The sequence below is a fragment of the Callithrix jacchus genome, chromosome 2 (genome assembly GCF_049354715.1).
Source record: "Callithrix jacchus isolate 240 chromosome 2, calJac240_pri, whole genome shotgun sequence".
Lineage (NCBI taxonomy): Eukaryota > Metazoa > Chordata > Mammalia > Primates > Cebidae > Callithrix > Callithrix jacchus.
The window spans coordinates 11373285-11394056 of NC_133503.1; the positions used below are offsets into that span (position 1 = coordinate 11373285).

At 57.7% G+C, this 20772-nt stretch overlaps 3 protein-coding genes across 4 annotated transcripts; 2 read left to right on the forward strand and 1 right to left on the reverse strand.

Moving 5' to 3' along the window:
• Positions 1-372: 372 nt before the first annotated feature.
• Positions 373-5640, forward strand: POLR2J (RNA polymerase II subunit J). Its single transcript, XM_035280464.3, has 4 exons — positions 373-497; positions 3108-3197; positions 4673-4847; positions 5428-5640. The coding sequence occupies exons 1-4, from the start codon at positions 445-447 to the stop codon at positions 5461-5463; spliced, it is 354 nt and encodes a 117-aa protein (XP_035136355.1). The 5' UTR covers positions 373-444; the 3' UTR covers positions 5464-5640.
• Positions 5641-5895: 255 nt separating this feature from the next.
• Positions 5896-13355, reverse strand: LRWD1 (leucine rich repeats and WD repeat domain containing 1). The gene is made up of 15 exons (XM_002743956.6): positions 13134-13355; positions 12268-12502; positions 12051-12167; positions 10992-11132; positions 10650-10754; positions 10284-10409; positions 10095-10209; positions 9536-9636; positions 9151-9358; positions 8583-8655; positions 8349-8489; positions 6744-6835; positions 6446-6601; positions 6242-6354; positions 5896-6145 (listed from the first exon to the last, which is right to left on the reverse strand). The coding sequence occupies exons 1-15, from the start codon at positions 13211-13213 to the stop codon at positions 6005-6007; spliced, it is 1944 nt and encodes a 647-aa protein (XP_002744002.3). The 5' UTR covers positions 13214-13355; the 3' UTR covers positions 5896-6004.
• Positions 13356-13434: 79 nt separating this feature from the next.
• On the forward strand, positions 13435-20397 carry ALKBH4 (alkB homolog 4, lysine demethylase). Of its 2 annotated transcripts, none has more exons than XM_002743977.6 (3): positions 13435-13592; positions 16599-16796; positions 18672-20397. In XM_002743977.6, the coding sequence occupies exons 1-3, from the start codon at positions 13458-13460 to the stop codon at positions 19257-19259; spliced, it is 921 nt and encodes a 306-aa protein (XP_002744023.2). In that variant the 5' UTR covers positions 13435-13457; the 3' UTR covers positions 19260-20397. The 2 variants fall into 2 exon arrangements, with proteins under 2 accessions (XP_002744023.2, XP_035136343.1); XM_035280452.3 differs by lacking the exon at positions 13435-13592 and adding an exon at positions 13726-14189.
• Positions 20398-20772: the final 375 nt, after the last annotated feature.

A 20772-nucleotide genomic window follows, 5' to 3' on the forward strand; every position in this document is an offset into this window, starting at 1 on the left:
CTGTGCACTCCAAGGGGGTGCACGGTTGCAAAGCGAGATCAAGGGTCGTGGGGAGCAGAGAGGCACAGCTTGGGGTTTCCACTCAGTCAGGATTAGGAGATCTCTGGAGGGGCAGAGCAGCCCTCCCGGCGCTCTGAGCATGCGCCAAAAAGCGCCCACGTTGAAAGCCACGAGGGGGTGAGGGGGTGGGAGTTGGGGGGGTGGGGCTTCCATACTGACGCAGGCGCAGAGGTACTGGCCTCGCTCGGGCTTTTCTCGCTCCTGCGCAAGATCCTCCAGCCCAATAGGGGGCGATGAGCTGGTCCCTACGCTAGTTTGACCCGCCAGAGTAATCCGGAAGAAGCCTCTTACTAGGGCTTCGGAGGCGGCGGCAGCGGACGCTTAGGGTCTGGACGCGGCAGTGGTGGCGGCGGCGGCGGCGGCGGCGGCGGCGGCGGCAGGAGTATGAACGCCCCTCCAGCCTTCGAGTCGTTCTTGCTCTTCGAAGGCGAGAAGAAGTAAGTGACGCCAGCTGGGAGGAGCCGAGGTTTGCGGGGCTGCGACTGTCGCATTCCGGGGGCGTTTCCTGCCCATGTCTTGCTCCGGGAGGGAAGCAGCTTTTGCCTGATAGTCCGCACGGCCTGTGTCGGCCAAATTTAAGCCAGTTCCGGGAGGCAGTGGCGAGTGTGTCCATTTGGCAGATGAGGACACTGAGGCTCGGAGGAGCAAGTTGCCCCAGACACGGAGGAGGTGGCGGGGCTTGTATTCGAACCCAGAGTGTCTGGCTCTCCATAGCCCTCTTCCTCTGGGACGTGGCAGCCTCCTCTCTTGTCTTCCGCCCGCCGCCTCCATCCCCCGTGTCCTTTGATTTGCCAACGGCCTGTGTAAAAGCCGCAGTGGCTTCTTGCTGCCTGCTGGTTGAAGGAGTCCCCGGGAGAGACAGCTTGGGCTTGGCCCCTGGGTCCCCCACTTAGCGACTGTATCTGTACGAGTGCCGTGATCTTTTGGAGGCCCTGTTTCCTTTTCTGGAAAATGGATTTGTTACTTTTCATTTTTTTCGAAACGGAGTTTTGCTCCTGTTGCCCAGGCTGGAGTGCAATGGCGCGATTTCGGCTCACTGCAACCTCCACCTCCCAGGTGCAAGCAATTCTCCTGCCTCAGCTTCCTGAGTAGCTGGAATTACAAGCATGCGCCACCACGCCCGGCTAATTTCTTATTTTTGGTAGAGACGCGGTTTCTCTATATTAGCCTGTGTGGTCTCGAACTCCCAATCTCAGCTGATGCTCCTGCCTCGGCCTCCCAGAGTGCAGGCATTACAGGCGTGAGTGACGGCCTCCGGTCTATTACTGTTCTTAAACATGGGATTTGGCCAGGTGCGCTGGCTCACGCGTTTAATCCCATCACTTTGGGAGGCTGGCTTGAGCACAGGAGTTGCAGGCTCCAGTGAGCTGTGATCGCATCACTGCACTCCAGCCTGGGCGACAGAGTGAGATCTTGTCTCAAAAAGAATTGGATGAGGTAATTTGTGTCAAGCACTTGGTCTAAAGCTCGGCACCTGGAAGACCTCATAACCACTGGCTCTTACTGTTCCCAGGTTGGCGTGCAGAGGTCTTGGTCTGGCCCTTGCCGGCCAGTTTGGCCTTTTTTTTTTTTTTTGGACAGTCTCACTCTGTCCACCCAGGCTGGAGTGCAATGGTGTGATCTCACGGCAACCTCCACCTCCATGTCCCAGGTTCAAGTGATTTTCCTGCCTCAGCCTCCTGAATAGCTGGGATTACAGGCATGCACCATCACATCCGGCTAATTGTGTGTTTTTAGTAGAGACCGGGTTTCTCCATGTTGGTCAGGCTGGTCTCAAACTCCCAACCTCAGGTGATCTGCCCGTCTCTGCCTCCCAAAGTGCTGGGATTACAGGTGTGAGCCAGTGCACCGGGCTTGGCCTCATTTTAGAGCAGACTCTCAGCTGGGGACCATTTGGCAATAATTGGGGACATTTATGGTGTCAAAGGGGGTTATGACTGGAATCTACTGGATAGAGGTCAGGGTGCTGCTGCTGTCCAGCAAGATAGCACCCCACAGGAAAGAATCATGCAGCCTAAAACGTCTGTGGTGTCAACATGGAGAAACTACCTTAGAAAAAAGGGGCAGTCAGGCACAGTGGCTCACGCCTGTAATCCCAGCACTTTGGGAGGCTCAGGCAGTTGGATCACGAGGTCAGGCGTTCAAGACCAGCCTGGCCAACATGGTGAAATCCCGTCTCTGCTAAAAATGCAAAAAAAAAAAAAAAAAAGCCGAGCATGGTGGCACACGCCTGTAACCCCAGCTGCTCAGGAGGCTGAGGCAGAATTACTTGAACTGGGGAGGCAGAGGTTGAAGTGAGTCGAGATTGTGCCACTACACTCCAGCCTGGGCAACAGAGCAAGACTCCATCTCAAAAGAAAAAAAGGAGCAGGCTAGGCATGGTGGCATGCGCCTGTGGTCCCAGCTACTCAGGAGGCTAAGGCTGGAGGCTACAGTGAGCTGTGATCACACCACTGCACTCCAGCCTGGGCAGCAGGAGGGATCACTTGAGGCAAGTTCAAGACCAACCAGGACGACAAAGCAAAACCTCATCTCTTCTAAAAGAGAGGGAGAGGAAAGACAAGAGGAGGAACTCCGAGAAGGGCCAAGGTTCCACAGACCTGGGGTAGGGAATCAGGCTGGAGAGGTCTTTATGGGAGGAAGAGATTGAGAAAGGTCTTCAGGAGGAGGCAGAGCTTTTCATTTTTATTTTTTTGAGACAGTCTTGCTCTGTTGCCTAGGCTGGAGTGCAGTGGCGCAATCTTGGCTCACTTCAACCTCCTCCCAGGTTCAAGTGATTCTCCTGCCTCAGCCTCCCAAGTAGCTGAGAACACAAGCATGGACCACCACACCCAGTTTGGGTTTTATTTTTAGTAGACAAAGTTTCACCATGTTGGCCAGGCTGGTCTGGAACTCCTGACTTCAGGTCATCCATCTACCTCAGCCTCCCAAAGGGTGGGGATTACAGACATGAACCACTGCACCTGGTCCGAAGGAGGCAGGGTTTAGACTTGGGGTGGGCGGAGGGGAGCCCCTGTCCCTCATCTGTGGCCTCTGTGTCTTCCTAGGATCACCATTAACAAGGACACCAAGGTACCCAATGCCTGTTTGTTCACCATCAACAAAGAAGACCACACACTGGGAAACATCATTAAATCGTAAGTTTCCCGTCAAAGGCTCTCAGGGGCTATGTTTAATAGGCGCCTCTGGGCAAAACAGAAGTTTTAAGATTTTCCTCCATCTCTCAGCTACAGGAAGTCCTTCTGGGGGCTTGCTCTGGGCATTTGGTAATGTTGGTACTTTATCAAAATGACGCTGACCTTCATGTCTTCACATAAGCTACGCTTCTGTAGTGGCTTATTCTGTAGACAAACGTGCATTTACTTTTTTTTTTTTTTGGGAGTTTTTGCTCGTTGCCCAGGCTAGAGTGCAGTGGCGCAATTTTGGCTCACTGCAACTTCTGCCTCCCAGATTCAAGCGATTCTCCTGCTGGGACTGGCCACCATGACCTGCTAATTTTTGTGTTCTCAGTAGAGGCGGGGTTTCACTATGTTGGCTAGACTGGTCTTGAACTCCTGACCTCAGGTGATTCACCTGCCTTGGCTTCTCAAAGTACTGGGATTACAGGCATGAGCCACGCACCCAGCCTTCCATTCACTGTTAAGTGCACGTTCTGTGAGTGAGTGAGAGCAGGTTCCAGCAGAGTAGGCCTGTGTGTTCATGGGCTGAGGGGCACTGAGCAGCAGTCAAGATTAGCTCCCCCAATGCCACCCCTATTTGTGACCTCAGTGCCACCTGGCACGCTTAAGATGTATGTGGCAGAGATGAGAACTTGTGTTTAACAAGGGAAAGAGGTAGGGGAGTTCTGTGGTTGTCCAGTGCCAGACAGGTGCCTGGCCTTGGTTCATGGGTGTTCCTTTACACCACTGAAGTCCTAGCTAGGTGGTTGATTAGGAATGTGACTGTCATTTCACTTGTAGACTTGGCTCTTCCCTCTGGTGCCATCAGTGAAGCCAGGCTTTTCCCAGGCTGTGAGAGGTGTGCCCAGGCACAGGGATGGAGGACTCCTCCCCGGAGTCCAGCCAGTGCAGCCCCTATGCTCTCCTCCAGCCCAGTGTTGCCAGCTGTGCACGGGTGTCCTTTGTGGTGCTCACAGGAGACCCTGCGTGCCCAGGGCACAGCACACAATGCTGCCCAGAGCCTGGGCCCTCCTCTCCTTGCTGCCTTTATTTGCTGTGGGATGTTCTTTTTGGGTCCGATTCATTGAACACTGGCTGGACATCCACTGCCTGGGAGATCTCTTTGCCAGCCCTGTGGTTCTTTGTGGGAAGAGGTTGCTGGAGGCTGTTTCCTGCTCAGGTCCTTCAACCTTAGGGGTGCAGGGAGGGGGTGTGTGTGTCTTCTCCCCTTCAACTTCATGCATGCAGGGTGTGTCCGAGTTGGGGGTGGGGTGTCCCCATATGATCTATCCTCCTGAAAGCATTGCTTTCCTTGAAGACTCTTGGGGGGGAAAAAAAAACCGGGGGGAATATTTGGCTAGAAAGCCTGTCCTTTCACTCTGAGCCGGCTTCTGCCTGGCCTGAGCCTAGAGGGCACAAGGCTAGATTCTCACACTGTCTTCCTTGGATTTCAGACAATTGCTAAAGGACCCACAGGTGCTATTTGCCGGCTACAAAGTCCCCCACCCCTTGGAGCACAAGATCATCATCCGAGTGCAGACCACGCCGGACTACAGCCCTCAGGAGGCCTTCACCAACGCCATCACTGACCTCATCAGCGAGCTGTCCCTGCTGGAGGAACGCTTCCGGGTGAGGGCAGGGCGGGCTGGATGCTGGGCCCCTTTGCCAAGCTGGTGACAGCCCTGGGCTGTTTCTTTGGAGAAGCGGTGCTGATGGAAGAGCAGGGACTTCTTTGCAGGCTCCAGGCCTGTGGCTCCTGTCTGACCTCTGTAGTGCTGCAGGGTTCCTCTCCTGCTGTGGGCTGGATCAGAGCCAGGGACCTGCTCTCATGTAGGGCTGTTCTTCTGAGTCCCTTGTCTGTGGTTGGCAAGGTCTGGTCCTTCCAGGCCTCTTTCTGGGAGGCAGCTCACCCCAGGGTAGGGCCATGCCTGTTAACAGCAGGGCACCTGGGAGTCTAGAGGGGAAAGAGCCACAGCTTGGGGGTTTTCAGTGGGGGGGGGGGGGGGGGGTCTGCTCACCAGGAGGCCTCTGTGGTGCCTGAGACCAGGCTAGGCCAGCTGGGAGGGCCGTTGGCTGCCCCACTGTCCTGGGGAGTGTGGCCCATGGTTGCCCTCCAGGAAGGCCCTGGTCCTGGGATGCTGGGCTTGTGTTTCCAACCTCCTTGCCCCAGCTGTTCCAGCTCAGTCTCCGCCTTCTTCCTCTCTCCCAGGTGGCCATCAAAGACAAGCAGGAAGGAATTGAATAGTGGCCGCAAGGGGCTCTGCTCAGCCTGTGAGCCCAGCTCCTACCTGCGCCTGACCCTCCACCGAGAACGGCCAGTCTCAGCCATGGCCCACCTTGCAATGCCCCCTCACCCCAACACCAGCGTGTCCTGTACAGATCCTCTGTTATATTCCTAATAAAGTAAAGTATGGCAGGACAAGACCTGGATGTGGACTTCAGCAGCAGCAGCTTCACAGGCACAGATTGTCAGGCTTGATGCAGGCAGATGACGTGTTTCAGGGGCCTCCGGTTGGTAGGGACAAACTCATTCTGGACCAAAGCTCAGGAGCTGCCAGGGAGGCAGTGCTGAGCTGGGGGAAGTGTGCAAGCCCATGAGCTCCCATGAGTCTCTGCTCTAGAAGCCTCAGCTGCCGGGCCAGCCTGTCAGTCAAAGTAGGAACACCTTTCCACAGGCTTCTCGACCACAGAGTTTAATAAAAATACTGATAGGGACACCCCCCTACCCCTATCACCCCAGAGCTGAATAAGTTAGCTGTGTCCCTGGTCCTTTGCGACGCGTGAGGCTACAGCCTCCCCCAGATGGCTACGATGTTGGAGTCTGTCAGGGCGGTGAGGTAGGTGAAGGTGGCATTGGCCACCACCGTGTTCACCATGGTCTTGGTCACTGCCTGGCCAAGGGCCCAGGGCTGGGGCCACTTCAGGATCTGGTGGGGAGAGAGGAGGGCTGGGATCCTGCTGCCCAAAGGCAGGGCCCCTGACCCCTTGCAGCCCGAGCCCAGGCAGAATGAGCCGGGAGGTACCTGTGTGGGGGCCTGTGGGGCTGCCGGCAGTGGGGGCGGCTGTTTCAGGATGTCGCTGACATCGTAGAGCCACACGTTGCCCTCTTCATCCCCGCAGAGCACGATCCCCTTATCTGTCAGAACAGAGGTGGAGCCTGAGTGGGGGCAGAGCTCCCAGAGGCCCTGCGGGGATGGGGTAGGCACACGGGCAGAGGGCAGGCTCACCAGGACAGGTGCTGAGCGAGAAGTAGGCCAACTCGGTGGGCGACCACTGTAGCTGCGCCAGGACTACCACTGCCACCGTGGACTGGCTGCCCCGGCCACCCCATGTCTGCCTCCAGCTCCACAGGCAGATGGTGCCCAGGCCGCTGCCCTTGGAGGCTGTGGGGGAGAATTGAGAACTGTGCAGGGCGGCCCCTCCCGGATACCTGCTCCCTCTGGAGACCCTCAGAAGCCCAGCCAGAGACAAGCGACCCATCTGCATGCCCAGAGGCCAGGCTGTCCCTGAGCCGGGCTCACTCACCCACGACGTCCTCATTCACAAATGCTAGCCCATCCACTCTCCGTCCAGAAGCCTCAGAGCCCTCGGAGAAAATGAATTCTACTTCACACACTCTGTGGACAGCAGGAGACACTGGTCAGCCATTCCTTGCAGATACAGAGAGCTGCCCACTCACCCGGGCATCTACAGGGCACCTGCTGGGGGCCCCGACCTGCATGAAGGCCGCACACAAGTTGCTACTAAAGAGACATTCTTGGCTCCAGGATGGTTCAGTTTGCCCTGGGAGGGGGAGCCAGCACCTGAGTGTCCCAAGTCACAGTAGTGACCCAGAGGCTTGAAGGGTGCTTCTTTCAGGACAGGGCTAGGCGAGGTGGTCAGAAAAGGCTCTGGAGCGAGCCAGTGCCTCTGGGACCAAGAGTGAGATGAGCAGGGGCCTGGCCGTCCTGGCAGCCAAATAGGCCAGGTGTTTCCAGGCCATAGCCCAGGGGACTGTCGGGGGCATCTGCTCTGACTCTAAAGACACTGGGGAGGACGGGTGCAGTGGCTCAGGCCTGTAACCCAGCACTTTGGGAGGCCAAGGCAGGCGGATCACCAGGTAGAGTTTGAGACCAGCATGGCCAACACAGCAAAACCCCGTCTCCACTAAAAATACAAAAATTAGCTGAGCTTACTGGCAGGTGCCTGTAATCCCAGCTACTCGAGAGGCTGAGGCAGGAGAATCACTTGAACCCTGGAGGCAGAGGTTGCAGTGAGCTGAGATTGTCACTGAACTCCAGCCTGGACAACAGAGACTGTCTCAAAAAATAAAAATCCAAATCTCACTGTGGCTGAGGAAGCCCCAAGCCCAGCATGCACTGCCTAGGCATCCTTGCCACCTCGCTCTGGGCTCTGTCCACCCAGCTGTGGCCACAGGGCAAGCCGGCTCCCCCACCACTGACCTTTGCACATAGCGTTTCCTCCCTCCACCTGCTGAGTGCCTCGCCAGGCTCCCAGAGAGGAAGGCGTGAGCCCCAGAACCTATTCATCCGCTGCTGGTCCCCTCAGCAGAGTCCCCTGAGGCCCCCATGCTGGTGTCCATTACTTTTTTCCCCTGTCCTTCAGAGTTGGCATCACACGGCAGGGTTTTGATTGGCCGCCTTTGCTTAGCGTCTGGAGGCTGGTGGCCCCAAGAGGACAGGGACCCGATGCCCAGCCCTATCCTGGAGGCTCTCCAGGCGGGACAGTGAGCCACAAAGTCTCAACATGGCATTCCAAAGCCTGCCCGCCTGCCCTCCGCTAGCCATCAGACAGACCCCTTTACAGATGAGGGCATTACACTAGCACAGAGGACCGTCACACTGAGTGGCAGAAGGGGGCCGAGTCACGTGGGCATAGCACAGTGCTAAAGTCCCAGGTGAAGGTGAGGCGATCATGGCCCAGTCCCACAGCTGAACAGAGGGTGAGGACGGGGCCACAGAGTCCTTTCCTCCAGAGCCTGGCAGGAAGGTGGGACAGGCCAGCTCTGGGAAGACACCTCTGAAAACCCTTATGGTTGCCCAGCTGTGCCTGGGCTGCTATGAGCCCATCTGGGCCGACAGCACTCTGTGCAGAGGCCTGGCTTCCAAGGCACCCCCTGCCCAGCCTCACCTCCTCTTCTGGGGCTGGTCCAGCCGCACGTCCCAGCAGCAGCAGCCGCCCTCACAGCCGGCCAACAGGCGGGCATCCGGGCAGGAGGCGACGGGACAGAGGCGCAGGGGGATGGAGGTGGTGTCCAGCGTGAGCAGCTGGCTGCCGGTGGACAAGGGGGAGCAGAGTCAGCCCTGGACTGACGTGTCCCTGCCCCAGCAGCCAGCCCCTCCCCAGCCTCGCTGGAAGCATCACCTGGCCTGGAATTCATAGTCCTGGTTGGGCATCCCAATGTCCCAGAGGATAATCCGCTTGTCATAAGAGGCCGCTGAGGAGGGGGTGGGGCAGGGGAGAGGTGGCCCTGAGGTGACCCTGCTCCCTCCTGCCGGCTGTGTCCCAGGCTGAGCCCGAGGTCCCAAGGCCAGCCCCTCTGAGGCAGGGAGGGCAGGCCGAGGCTAGGAGACAGGAACACTCCTGGGCTGGGCAATCCCTGTCTCTTCACTCTAACCTGATGCTGTGGCTCCAGCGGCCACCTCCCATGGCTCACACATCCCCCTTGCCAGGGGTACCACACCCGGGGCCAGGGGCATCCCCCCAGGTCAGGGACGGGACAGAGTGGCCCAGGCTGCTGAAAAACTCCAAGGCCACAAAGCAGTCTGTGGATAAAGCCAAGACTGGAAGCGACAGGGCTTCGTACCAAAGCTAGAGGCGGACTGGTACAAAGCCCAAGCTCCTGGCCATCCCCAGGAAGGGAGGGCGGAGGCCACTGGGGCAGCAGGACAGGGGTGCTGGGCGGCCCCAGGGGTGAAGGGGAGGGTCTTACTGAAGAGGTGGGTCTCGTGGGCGGGGCTGAAGCACAGGGTGGCAATGGCCTTCTTGTGGGCCCGGATGACCCCGCAGCAGAAGCCAGCGCGCACGTGCAGCAGCCGGACCAGGCCCCGCAGGCCCGCAGCCGCCAGCACGTTCCAGCGCTTCTTATGGCCGGCCTGTGTGACCACCATCAGGGCAGTCCAGGCCACGGAGAAGAACTCCTGGGCGGGGGTTAGAAGGAAGAGGTCACCAGGGCAGAGCTATTGGCGTGAACACACAGGCGGGCCCGGGCGAGGGAACCCCAGCATGAAAGAAAAAGGCCATGCGGAGCAGGGGCCGAGGCTGCCCCCGTCCCACACTGCTCTTCGGGACTCAGTGGGAACGTGGGCCGCACTCACCTCACCGGACGCCTTGTACTTGTGGAGCACGATGCCCGTCTGGCAGTCAATCACACACACGGCCTCCCCGCCGCACGTGGCCACAGTCTGGGATGTGGCCCCTGAGTACCCGGTTTTGGGAGGTCAGGTGAGTGCAGGCATTTCCTATCCAGATCCTCCCTGCAGCCCCCTCCTCCCAGCCTTGATGGTGCCTTTTTTTCGTTTTGAGGCAGAGTCTTGCTCTGTTGCCAGGCTGGAGTGCGGTGGTGCCATCTCAGCTCACTGCAACCTCCACCTCCCAGGGTAAGTGATTCTCCTGCCTCAGACTCCCAAGTAGCTGGGACTACAGGCACATGCTACCACAATTGGCTAATTTTTATATTTTTAGTTGGCCAGAATGGTCTCGATCTCTTGACCTCATGATCCGCCCACCTTGGTCTCCCAAAGTGCTGGGGTTACAAGCATGAACCACCGTGCCCAGCAATGGTGCCTTTAAAGTTCTGTCTCCTGATCCCCCACCCATCCAGGTGGCCCTGTTTCCAGCTGCCCTTGCCCTACCCACCCACCCGCCACCACGTACCCTCCTCGAAGGCCGGCTCGAAGGCACAGGCCCACAGCTGCGTCTCGAGGTCCCGAGGGCTGTTGTTCTTGCTATGGCACTGCAGGAAGTGCAGGGGCTGCAGCTTCATCGGAGGCTGTTGGGGGAAAGGGAGGTCACGGCTGCCCAGCCCCACTCACCTGCCACCTGCTCTGTGCTACCTCAGCTCACCTGGCCGTCATCAGAGCCCGCCACGGGGCCGCCCTCCACCTGGGCCGATGGGGAGGCACATACCCGCTTGCTGGGAGAGAGGCTGAGTGGGACATCATCCGGCCGTTTCAAGGCCGCCAGTCTGGCCTGTGGAGAGGGGGCCTTGTGACCATGGGCCCATCGGCCTGGGGCTTCCTTCCTCCCCATCACAGGCTGGGCCCCACCTCACTGTGGGTACGGGAAGCCCAGGCTGGCCCAGAGTCACCGAGGGAGCAAGCTGGGGCTTGGGGTGCTTCCTGGGCCAACTCCCAGGACGCCTTTGTTTCCTGCAGCTTCTACAGGCGCAAGGGGCCGGGCTGGCCTCGGAGCCCTGGGAGCCACACTCACCCTGGGCTTATGAGCAGCTCCAGCTTCTGGCGGCTTCTCTGGGCTGTCAGCCTCATGTACCTGTGTCCTACTGGAGGCCACCAGCTCCTCAGAGATCATGCGCACCTGGGTGGGGCCAGGCCATCAGGAAGCTGGGCACAGTCCCAGGTGCCCCCAGCCCTGCCAACTCGTGGTTGGGGAAGCCTGTGCTTCAGAGCTGGAGCAGGAACTAACTGTCCGGCCAACAGGGCTGCCCACCCCGACGCCCACCGCACAGCCCCTCAGCCCCTCCTGGCCAGGGACCTCCAGGCAGCTAAGGATCCGAGAGCCAGCGACTCCCTGCACGTTGGGACTGGGACATACCCGCCACTGAGTGAACTCGCTGAGGGACTCGGGCCCGTAGCGGACATCCCTGACGGCCGACTTCACAAAGTCCTCCTGGGCCTTCTCAGCCTCCTCTTCAGGGCCCAGTGTGGCCATGAACTTCTCCCAGTGAGCTGTGACCTGGTACAAGAGGGTCCAGGGCCAGGACCAGCTCACCCCAGCTCCGCCGGACACTGCCCTTCATCTCATAACACCTCAACCCCGCCACCTGCTGGAAGCCTCCAGGAACCACAGCCTTATAAACCCCCAACACATCACAAACTGCACAGCCCCGGTGCCTGCAGTTCCAGCCACTGGGAGGCTGAGGAGGAAGCATCTTTGACGCCAGGAGTTGGAGCCTGGGCTACATAGCAAGATCCCACCTCTACAAAAAAATTTAAAAGTGATCCAGCTGTGGTGGCACACACCTAAAGCCCCAGCTATTCAGGAGGCTAGGGCAGGAGGATTTTTGAGTCCAGGAGTTGGAGGTTGCAGTGAGCTATGATCACACTACTGCTCTCCAACCTGGGCAGCTGAGCAAGACCCTGTCTCTTTAAAAAAAAAAAAAAAAAAAAAAAGGAAAGTAAAAAGAAATATCCCAGAAAAAGCTACTTAGAAGAGTCAGGCCGGGTGTGGTGACTCACACCTGTAATCCCAGAACTTTGGGAGGCCGAGGTGGGCAGATCACCTAAGGTCAGGTGTTTGAGACCAGCCTGGCCAATATGGTGAAAACCTGTTTCTACTAAAAGGACAAAAAATTTAGCTGGGTGTGGTGGCAGGTGCTTGCAATCCCAGCTACTCATGAGGCTGAGGCAAGAGAATCGCTTGAACCTGGGAGGCAGAGGCTGCAGTGAGCCGAGATCACACCACTCCACTCCAGCCTGGGAAACGGAGTAAGACTCCGTCTCTAAAAAAAAAAAAAAAATGCACATCCGGCTATGGGGTGCTGGTGCAGCCCATATCAGTCACCGTCTTCAACATCCTCCTGATGTCCAATCCTACCACTTTCTCAATGCCCCTACAGCTCCCAAGCACACAATAATCCTCCTATCCCCTTACCCTGCTAGTCAGCTCCCGGTTCAGGTTCTCCACCTGAGAGTAAGTTGAGGACGCATCCTTGCCGTTGACTTTACGGAGCTTGGGCAGGAGAAAGGAGACTTTCAGGTTGTCATTGACCTGGGGGAGAGGGGGTGCAGGGCGGGGGCTCAGGGGATGCTGAGCTTGCCCCACACAGTCCTGGCCCCCGGTATGAGGTTAGCAGGTGGCCCCCACTTACCGTCAGAAAGGGGTTGCCTTCCAGGCTGAGTTCCTCAAGCTTCGGGAACTGGCACAAGGCAGTGACATCCCCCAGCTGGTTGTTGGCGCAGCGGAGGACACGCAGGTGGGACAGGCCCAGGTTGTCCGGCAGCACCTCCAGCTGGTTATTGGACAGGTCCAGCTCCTGCAGCTGTGTCAGGCGGCACAGGAGCTTGGGGTCCAGGTGCTCGGAAAGCAGCTCCAACCCTGACAGGCTGGAAGTGGGGGCAGACCAGGAAGGCTTAGGAGGCGCGCAAGCCTTGCACCCCTACACCAACCTGCCCCTGCTACCTCCGAAGGCTTCTTCACCTGACATTTCTTGCACAGATGCAGCCGCCTCGCCCACCCCGTTACTTTATTTTTTAGAGACGGGGTTCTCACTCTGGCGTCCAGGCGCGATCCTAGCTCACTGCTGCCTCCAACTCCTGGGCTGAGTGATCCTCCCGCCTCAACCTACCGAGCAGCTGGGACTACAGGCGCGCGCTACTACTCCCGGCTCCCCACCGCTTAAAAAAAGAAAAAACCTGCAACTACTTTAGGACTGGGGCAATCTAGCTTCCTCTAGGATGCTCTTCCTGATCCTTCGGAGGCTCCTCTGTGCTTCCCATACTCTCTAATGGTAGCCGCAGGCTGTGCCCCTGATTGTCCGCGTTCGCTTCAGGGGATGAGGGCCCCCGGGGCTCCCGGCGAGCGCGCGGGGCCGCGATCTCCCAACAAGAATACATTTGGCGCCACTCTGACGAACCCAGAGGGCGATAACGGGGACAGGCGGGCCGTGGGGGAGGGTCCCCGCTCTTCTCCCCGACCGCCCCGCGAACACAACCTCGCCCCCTGCCAGGCTCTTACTCCAGGCTCCGGATCTTCCCCAGCCGGTCGCTCTTGGGGCGCCCGCGCTGCATTAGCAGCCGCGCCGAGAGGGGGCCCATGGCGAGGAGGGGCGGCCCGCGCCGACCCAGTCTGCGGCCCCGGCGTCTGGAGTCACCCTGCGTCTCCTGGAGCCCGGTTCTGGCGTCCGCTGTATCCGAGCCCAGGAGGTGGCGCCGCACGAGCCCGTGGGAGGTAACGACCGGAAGGAAGCGGAGCCTAGGCTTCGTGCCCTCGCCCTGCGCGGACTACAACTCCCAGCGGCCGCCGCGGTCGCGCCTGCGCACTGGCCACCCGGACGGAGTCATGGCGGCGGCGGCGGCGGCAGCTGCCTCGGAGGTCCCCGAGGTCCTTCGGGAATGCGGTTGCAAGGGCATCCGGACCTGTCTTATCTGCGAGCGGCAGCGCGGCGGAGACCCGCCCTGGAAGCTGCCCCCAGCGGTAAGGGGTGGGTGAGGAGCCGCGCCCACAAACGTCGGTCTGCATCTGGGGAAACTGAGGCCCAGCTTGGCCATGACACGGGCCGAGATCAAAGCCTGTGCGCGACCCTTGCGGTAGGGCGATGCGGGGTGAGATGAAGGCTTTGAGGAGCAGGCTTGAGAGTGGGGAAGGGGCTGGGAGGTGGGTGAGTCCGACCACAGCTCACCTCGGGGACTCTGGGGGAATCTGCCCGCAAACATCGACGTAGCTTCTCGGATCTGGCGCTGGGAGCTTCACGGGCCCGCGGGGAGACGACACGGAAAGGGTCGAGGGTGCTGAATACCAGGCGAACGGTGCCTGAAGGCCGTGGGCTGCAATGGGCAAGGAGGCAGTGAATTCCAGTTAACTAATGAAAAAGAACACAAGGATCGCTCCAGCCCAGGAACTGGAGGCTACAGTGAGCTATGACCGAGCCACCGCATTTCAGCCTGGGCGACAGAGCGAGACCCTTCCTCAAAAAAAGAAAATAAATAATTTAAAAAATAACTCAGCATCTTCGGATTGGCATGGAAGGATTGCGGTTGGTTACAAGGGCGAGGTGGAGTGGTGATGCTTCAGGTGAGAGAGATGAGACTGGAGAGGTTGGGGGGTCTGACCACAGATGATCCCCGGTGTGTTGGCTGAGCAGGCTGGACTTGTCCCAAAAGCCATGGAGAGCTCTTGGAGGGTTTTAAAGGAGTGACGAGGTCAAATGTGAATTTTAGAAAGATCCTGGGAAGGGAAGCGGGGGCAGATATGAAGATGTGAAGAAACGGCCCCAGCGTCTATGGTGAAAGTGCCCAAGGTCCTGTGGAAACATACGGATGCCTCATAAATTAAACAGAATTACCCCTGATCCGCAGTCCTACTTCCGGGTGTATAGTCAAAGGAACCAAAAGCGGGGTCTGGAAGAGAGATTTTCACACCCATGTTTATAGCAGCATTATTCACTATAGCCAAAGTATCTATCAACAGATGAATTGGTGACCAGGTGCTGTGGGCCACGCCTGTAATCCCAGCACTTTGGGAGGCTGAGGCCGGCAGATCATGAGGTCAGGAGTTCGAGACCAGCCTGGCCAACGTGGTGAAACCCCGTCACTGCTGAAAATGCAAAGATTAGCCGGGTATGGTGGCAGGTACCTGTATGTAATCCCAGATACTCGGGAGGGTGAGGCAGGAGAATAGCTTGAACCTGGGAGGCGGAGGTTGCAGTGAGCCGAGATGGTGCCATTGCACTGCAGCCTGGGCAACAAGAGCAAACCTCCGTCTCAAAAAGAAAAAAAATTAGCCGGGTGTGTGCTTGCAATGCCAGTTACTTGGGAGGCTGAGGTGGGAGGATTGCCTGAGCCCAGGAGGTCAAGGCTCCAGTGAGGTGCGATCGCACCACTGCACCCCAGCCTGAGAGCAAGACTCTTCCTCAGAAGAAAGAAAAAAAAATGGCAGAAAGTCTGACCCGTGCCAGTGGCCATGGGTGTGGAGTCACAAGGCATTGTGGAGGTTACACCTTTGCAACCCAGTGGCTGTGGAACAAAGAGAGTGAGAAGTCCAGGGTCTCAGGGCACTGGAGCAGTTCCTGACAGACGGGCTTTCCAGCCCCCGCCCCTTCATATCTGCCCCTCCCCCTCGGGATCTTTCTAAAATTCACATCTGACCTCGTCACTCCTTTAAAACCCTTCAAGAGCTCTCCATGGCTTTTGGGACAAGTCCAGCCTGCTTAGCCAACACACGGGGGACTCCCAGTTTTAATGTTTCCCATGGGAGGGCCCCAAGAGCAGGAGAAGATGGTGCCTACCTCAGGAGGTATCTGGGCTGGAGTCAGAGGCTGGAAGTAAAGGGTTCGAAGGGGCCGAGGTCCCTGGACAGAAGAACACAGGACAGCAGCCCACAGTGAGTGGCAGCCCAGAGTATAAGGAGCCTGGAGATGGGAGAGGAAGGGGAGACAGGCCACAGAGCCCAGAGCTGAGTTCCGGTGGCCTCCAGGATCCTCACTGGGTTATTCTGGCCAGAACCTCCGCACGTGTACACCTCCTGCCCTGGATAGTTACATTACCTTCCTCTTGGAATGAAACTAGATAATCCATGTAAAATGTTTAGTGCCAAGGATGCAAATACCGGCTATTTCATTAGAGAAATTCTTTTTTAAAAATGCAGTATTGGCTGGGCGCGGTGGCTCCCGCCTGTAATCCCAGCACTTTGGAAGGCCAAAGCAGGCGGATCACCTGAGGTTGAGAGTTCAAGACCAGCCTGGCCCACATAGTGAAACCCTGTCTCTACCAAAAACACAAAAATTAGCTGAGTGTGGTGGTGAGCGCCTGTAATCCCAGCTACTCAAGAGGCTGAGGCAGGAGAATCGCTTGAACGCAGGAGGCAGAGGTTGCAGTGAGCCAAGACTGCACCACTGCACTCCAGCCTGGGGTGACAAGAGCAAGACTCTGTCTCAAAAAAAAATGAATTATTATTATTTTCAAGATGGAGTCTCACTCTGTTGCCCAGGCTGGTGTTCACTAATTCAGTCTCAGCTCACTGCAACCTCCACCTCCCAGGCTCAAGAGATTCTCCCGCCTCAGCCTCCTGTGTAGCTGAAATGACAAGTGCGCTCTCCCACACCCGGCTAATTTTTAAACTTTTTTTTTTTTGAGATGGAGTCTCCCTCTATCACCCAGGCTGGAGTGCACTGGTGCCATCTCGGCTCACTGCAACCTCCGTCTCCTGGGTTCAAGCAATTCTCCAGCCTCAGTCTCCTGGGTAGCTGGGATTACAGGCCCCTACCACCATGCCTGGCTAATTTTTGTGTTTTTAGTAGAGATGGGGTTTCGCCATGTGGGCCAGTCTTGTCTTGAACTCCTGACCTCAGGTGATCCGCCCGCCTCAGCCTCTCAAAGTGCTGGGGTTACAGGCGTGAGCCAGCGCACGCGGCCTGTTTTAACTTTCTGTAGGGACAGGGTCCCGCTGTGTTGCCCAGTCTGTGGACCTGTTTTTCTTTTGCAGAAAACGCACCGTTTCATTTACTCCTCTGACACCGGGTGGGCTGTGGGCTCAGAGGAATCTGACTTTGAGGGCTGGGCCTTCCCCTTCCCGGGGGTGATGCTGATCGAGGACTTTGTGACTCGGGAGGAAGAAGCCGAGTTGGTGAGGCTCATGGACTGTGACCCCTGGAAGCTCTCCCAGTCCGGACGGAGGAAGCAGGTAGGCCGGCCCTGAGCTCATGGGGAGGGCTGGGCTGCGTCAAGGGGACCTCTCCACTGCTGGGGCCCTCCTCCTCCTCTGCAGCCACACCCCACGAACCTCCAAGGTTGGTAGTGGGCAAGTTCCCCAGACCTCGGGGCTGTGCACAGCCAGACTCGCAGCAGGATGTGTCTGATGGGCAGAGGTGCACCCGGGCACCCCGTCTTTCTGTGGGATGTGCTGCTGGTCTCTATGCCCTCTCTGCAGCTGACTTGGTGGTACTGAGGGCACGGGAAAGTTCTGGCGGGCCACCCCATTCTCCCAAGCTACAGGTGCTCCCATCTGCCATTCTCACCATCAATATCTTGTCTCCTCACACGAGTTCCCACCTTCCCCGCCCCATCATTCTCCCCCAACTCACTCCTTCCCCACCTGTGGCCCAACCTCCTCACTTCTCCTCACCTTCGTCCCTCTGTCCCCAGCCTCCACGTGTGGCCACTGGGACAGTCAGTCACATCCCCTTCATTGTAGTTTTTTTTTTTTTTGAGACAGAGTTTCGCTCTTGTCACCCAGGCTGGAGTGCAATGGCGTAATCTCGGCTCACCGCAACCTCTGCCCCCTGGGTTCAGGCCATTCTCCTGCCTCAGCCTCCTGAGTAGCTGGGATTACAGGCACGCGCCACCGTGCCCGGCTAATTTTTTGTAATTTTTAGTAGAGACGGGGTTTCACCATGTTGACCAGGATGGTCTCGATCTGTTGACCTCGTGATCCACCCGCCTCGGCCTCCCAAAGTGCTGGGATTACAGGCTTGAGCCACCACGCCCGGCCCATTGTAGTTTTCATTGGTTTGAGGTGGAATCTCGCTCTGTCGCCCAGACTGGTGAGATCTCGGCTCACTGCAACCTCTGTCTCCTGGGTTCAAACAATTCTTCTGCCTCAGCCTCCCAAGTCCCGAGTAGCTGGAACTACAGGCACCCACCACCACGCCGAGCTAATTTTTGTATTTTTAGTAGAGATGGGTTTTACCATATTGGCCATGCTGGTCTTGAACTCCTGACCTCAGGTGATCCACCCACCTTGGCTTCCCAAAGTGCTGAGATTACAGGCCTGAGCCACCACACCGGTCCTTTTTTTTTTTTGACACAGAATCTTGCTCTGCCGCCCAGGCTGGCGTGCAGTAGTGTGACCTGAGCTCACTGCAACCTCCCAGGTTCAGGCCATTCTCATGGCTCAGCCTCCTGAGTAGCTGGGACTAAGGCATGTGCCACCAAGCCCAGCTATTTATTGTTATTATTTTGAGACAAGAGTGTCTCATTCTGTGTCTCAAGCTGGAGTGCAGTGGTGCAGTCTCTTCTCACTGCAGCCTCCACCTCCTGAGCTCTAATGATCCTCTCACCTCAGCCTCCTAAGTAGCTGAGACTAAATCCTGTGCTACTACATCTGTCTAAATTTTTGTGTGTGTGTGTTTTTTCTTTTTACGAGAGACAGAGTTTTGCTGTGTTGCCCATTTGGTCTCAAACTCCTGGGCTCAAATGCACCACCTGCCTGGGCCTCCCAAAGTGCTGGGATTACAGGCATGAGCTACCATGCCCAGACTAATTTTTAAATTTCTTACAGAGAGGAGGTCTCACTTTGTTGCTCAGGCTGGTCTCGAACTCCTGGCCTCAAATGATCCTTCCATCTCGGCCTCCCAAAGCACTGGGGTTACAGGCGTCCACCATCACGCTCGGCCATTTGCTATTCTGTCTCCTTGGGTCGGCCTCCTCCTGCTTCATGTCCATGAAGTAGGGACTTTTGCTTGCCTGGGTCACTGCGATTAAATTCTTCGAACTTAGTGTGTGGTAGACATCTCCCTAAACGCAGACACCTCACGTCCTTTTTGTCTTCATCCTTCAGGACTATGGCCCCAAAGTCAACTTTCGGAAGCAGAAGCTAAAGACCGAGGGCTTCTGCGGCCTCCCCAGCTTCAGCCGGGAGGTGGTGCGGAGGATGGGCCTCTACCCGGGGCTGGAGGGCTTCCGGCCCGTCGAGCAGTGCAACCTGGACTACTGCCCCGAGCGCGGCTCATCCATCGACCCGCACCTGGACGACGCGTGGCTGTGGGGGGAGCGGCTGGTCAGCCTCAACCTCCTGTCCCCCACCGTGCTGTCCATGTGTCGGGAGGCACCTGGGAGCCTGCTCCTCTGCTCTGCCCCCTCAGCCGCCCCGGAGGCCTTGGTCGACAGCGTGATAGCGCCCAGCCGCTCGGTGCTGTGCCAGGAGGTGGAGGTGGCTGTCCCCTTGCCCCGTCGCTCCCTGCTGGTGCTCAGGGGGGCCGCGCGGCACCAGTGGAAGCATGCCATCCACCGCGGACACGTCGAGGCTCGCCGCGTCTGCGTCACTTTCCGGGAGCTGTCGGCCGAGTTCGGCCCCGGAGGGAGGCAGCAAGAGCTGGGCCAGGAACTCCTGCGGATCGCCCTCTCCTTCCAGGGCAGACCCGTGTGAGCCGCCTCTCTGGCTCCAGACCTGACCGATGCCCGGAGCCCAGAACACGGCCTTCTGCAACTCACGGGGTGGCAGGAGAAGACGGCTGAGCCCTGGTGGTGTGAGCAGCATGAGTCCTGGCCCGGGAGCGGGTTTTGATGGGAATGCACCTCGGGGCAGCCCCCTTCCACCCTGGCCAGGCTTCTTTTGGTTAACTAGTTTATCACAGTCAAGGGGACGTGGGATAATTTGAGCTTAAAAAATATTGGGGGGCCACGCGCAGTGGCTCACGCCTGTAATCCCAGCACTCTGGGAGGCCGAGGTGGGCGGATCACTTGACAGGAGGAGTTCGAGACCAGCCTGGCCAACACGGCGAAAACCCATCTCTACAAAAAAAATACAAAACTTAGCCAGGCATGGTGACTCACACTGTAATCCTAGCTACTCGGGAGGCTAAGGTTGGAGAATTGCTGGAACCCAGGAGGCGGAGGTTGCCGAGAGAGCCGAGATCACACCACTGCACTTCAGCCTGGCGCACTGAGCAAGACTGTTTCAAAAAAAAAAAAGGGTGATGAGCATTTTAAATTATTTTCTCCCTTATGATGCATCTCTTTTCATGGGGTTTCCCGATATCTCACTGCCCAGTCCCTTCATTTGTGGAATGTGTTGGGTTGGAAAACAGCTGGTTGAAGATTTTAAGTTTAGACTAAAGAGCTAGTAACAAACAGCTTCAGAGTCAGGCTTGGCCTGAGTCTTGCTTGACAAGCCCCCACCGCTCTGCCTGGGGGGTGGGGGTGTGAGGAGGGCAAGGAAATCTGAGCCCGTTCCCCCTGAACCCCATAACGCTGTTAACAAGTAGGAAAAATGAAAGCTCCCGGCCAGGTACAGTGGTGCACACCTGTAATTCCAGCACTTTGGGGGGCTGAGGTGGGAGGATCGCTTGAGACCAGCCTAAGCAACGTAGTGAGACCCCGTCTCAACAAAAAATAAAAACATTAGCCAGGTGTGGTGGCCTGTAGTCCCAGCTGCTCTAGCCGCTGAGTCAAGAGGATGGTCTCAGCCCACGAGGTCAAGGCTGCGGTGAGCTCATGATCATCGCACTGCACTCGGCAACAGAGCGAGACCCTGTCTCTAAAATAAATGACACAAAGAAAGAAAAGCTTGTCACCTTCTAGGACGCCAAGCGGCTGTTCCCTTGTGATGGGGCTGTGTGTGTGGTGGGGGCTTACCTGGGTCAGGTGGCTGCTCTGCTGTCCCTGTGGCCGGGCGAGGGGCAGGCTGTGGAGGCTGAGGGAGTGGCCTGGACCCGCATGGCCAGCCTTCCCTCCCACCACTGTGGGACAAAATGTTCATTTCCCTGCCACCTGCTGGGAACTAAATCCAGGGAACAGGAAAGTTTTGAGGCCAGCACTGCTCTTAACAGTCACCCCCAGAACCCTCTGGAAGCTGTAACGCTCGGAGCTGTGCACCGTCTATAAAGGAACATCCTGCCAGGGGCGGTGGCTTATGCCTGTAATCCCAGCACTTTGGGAGT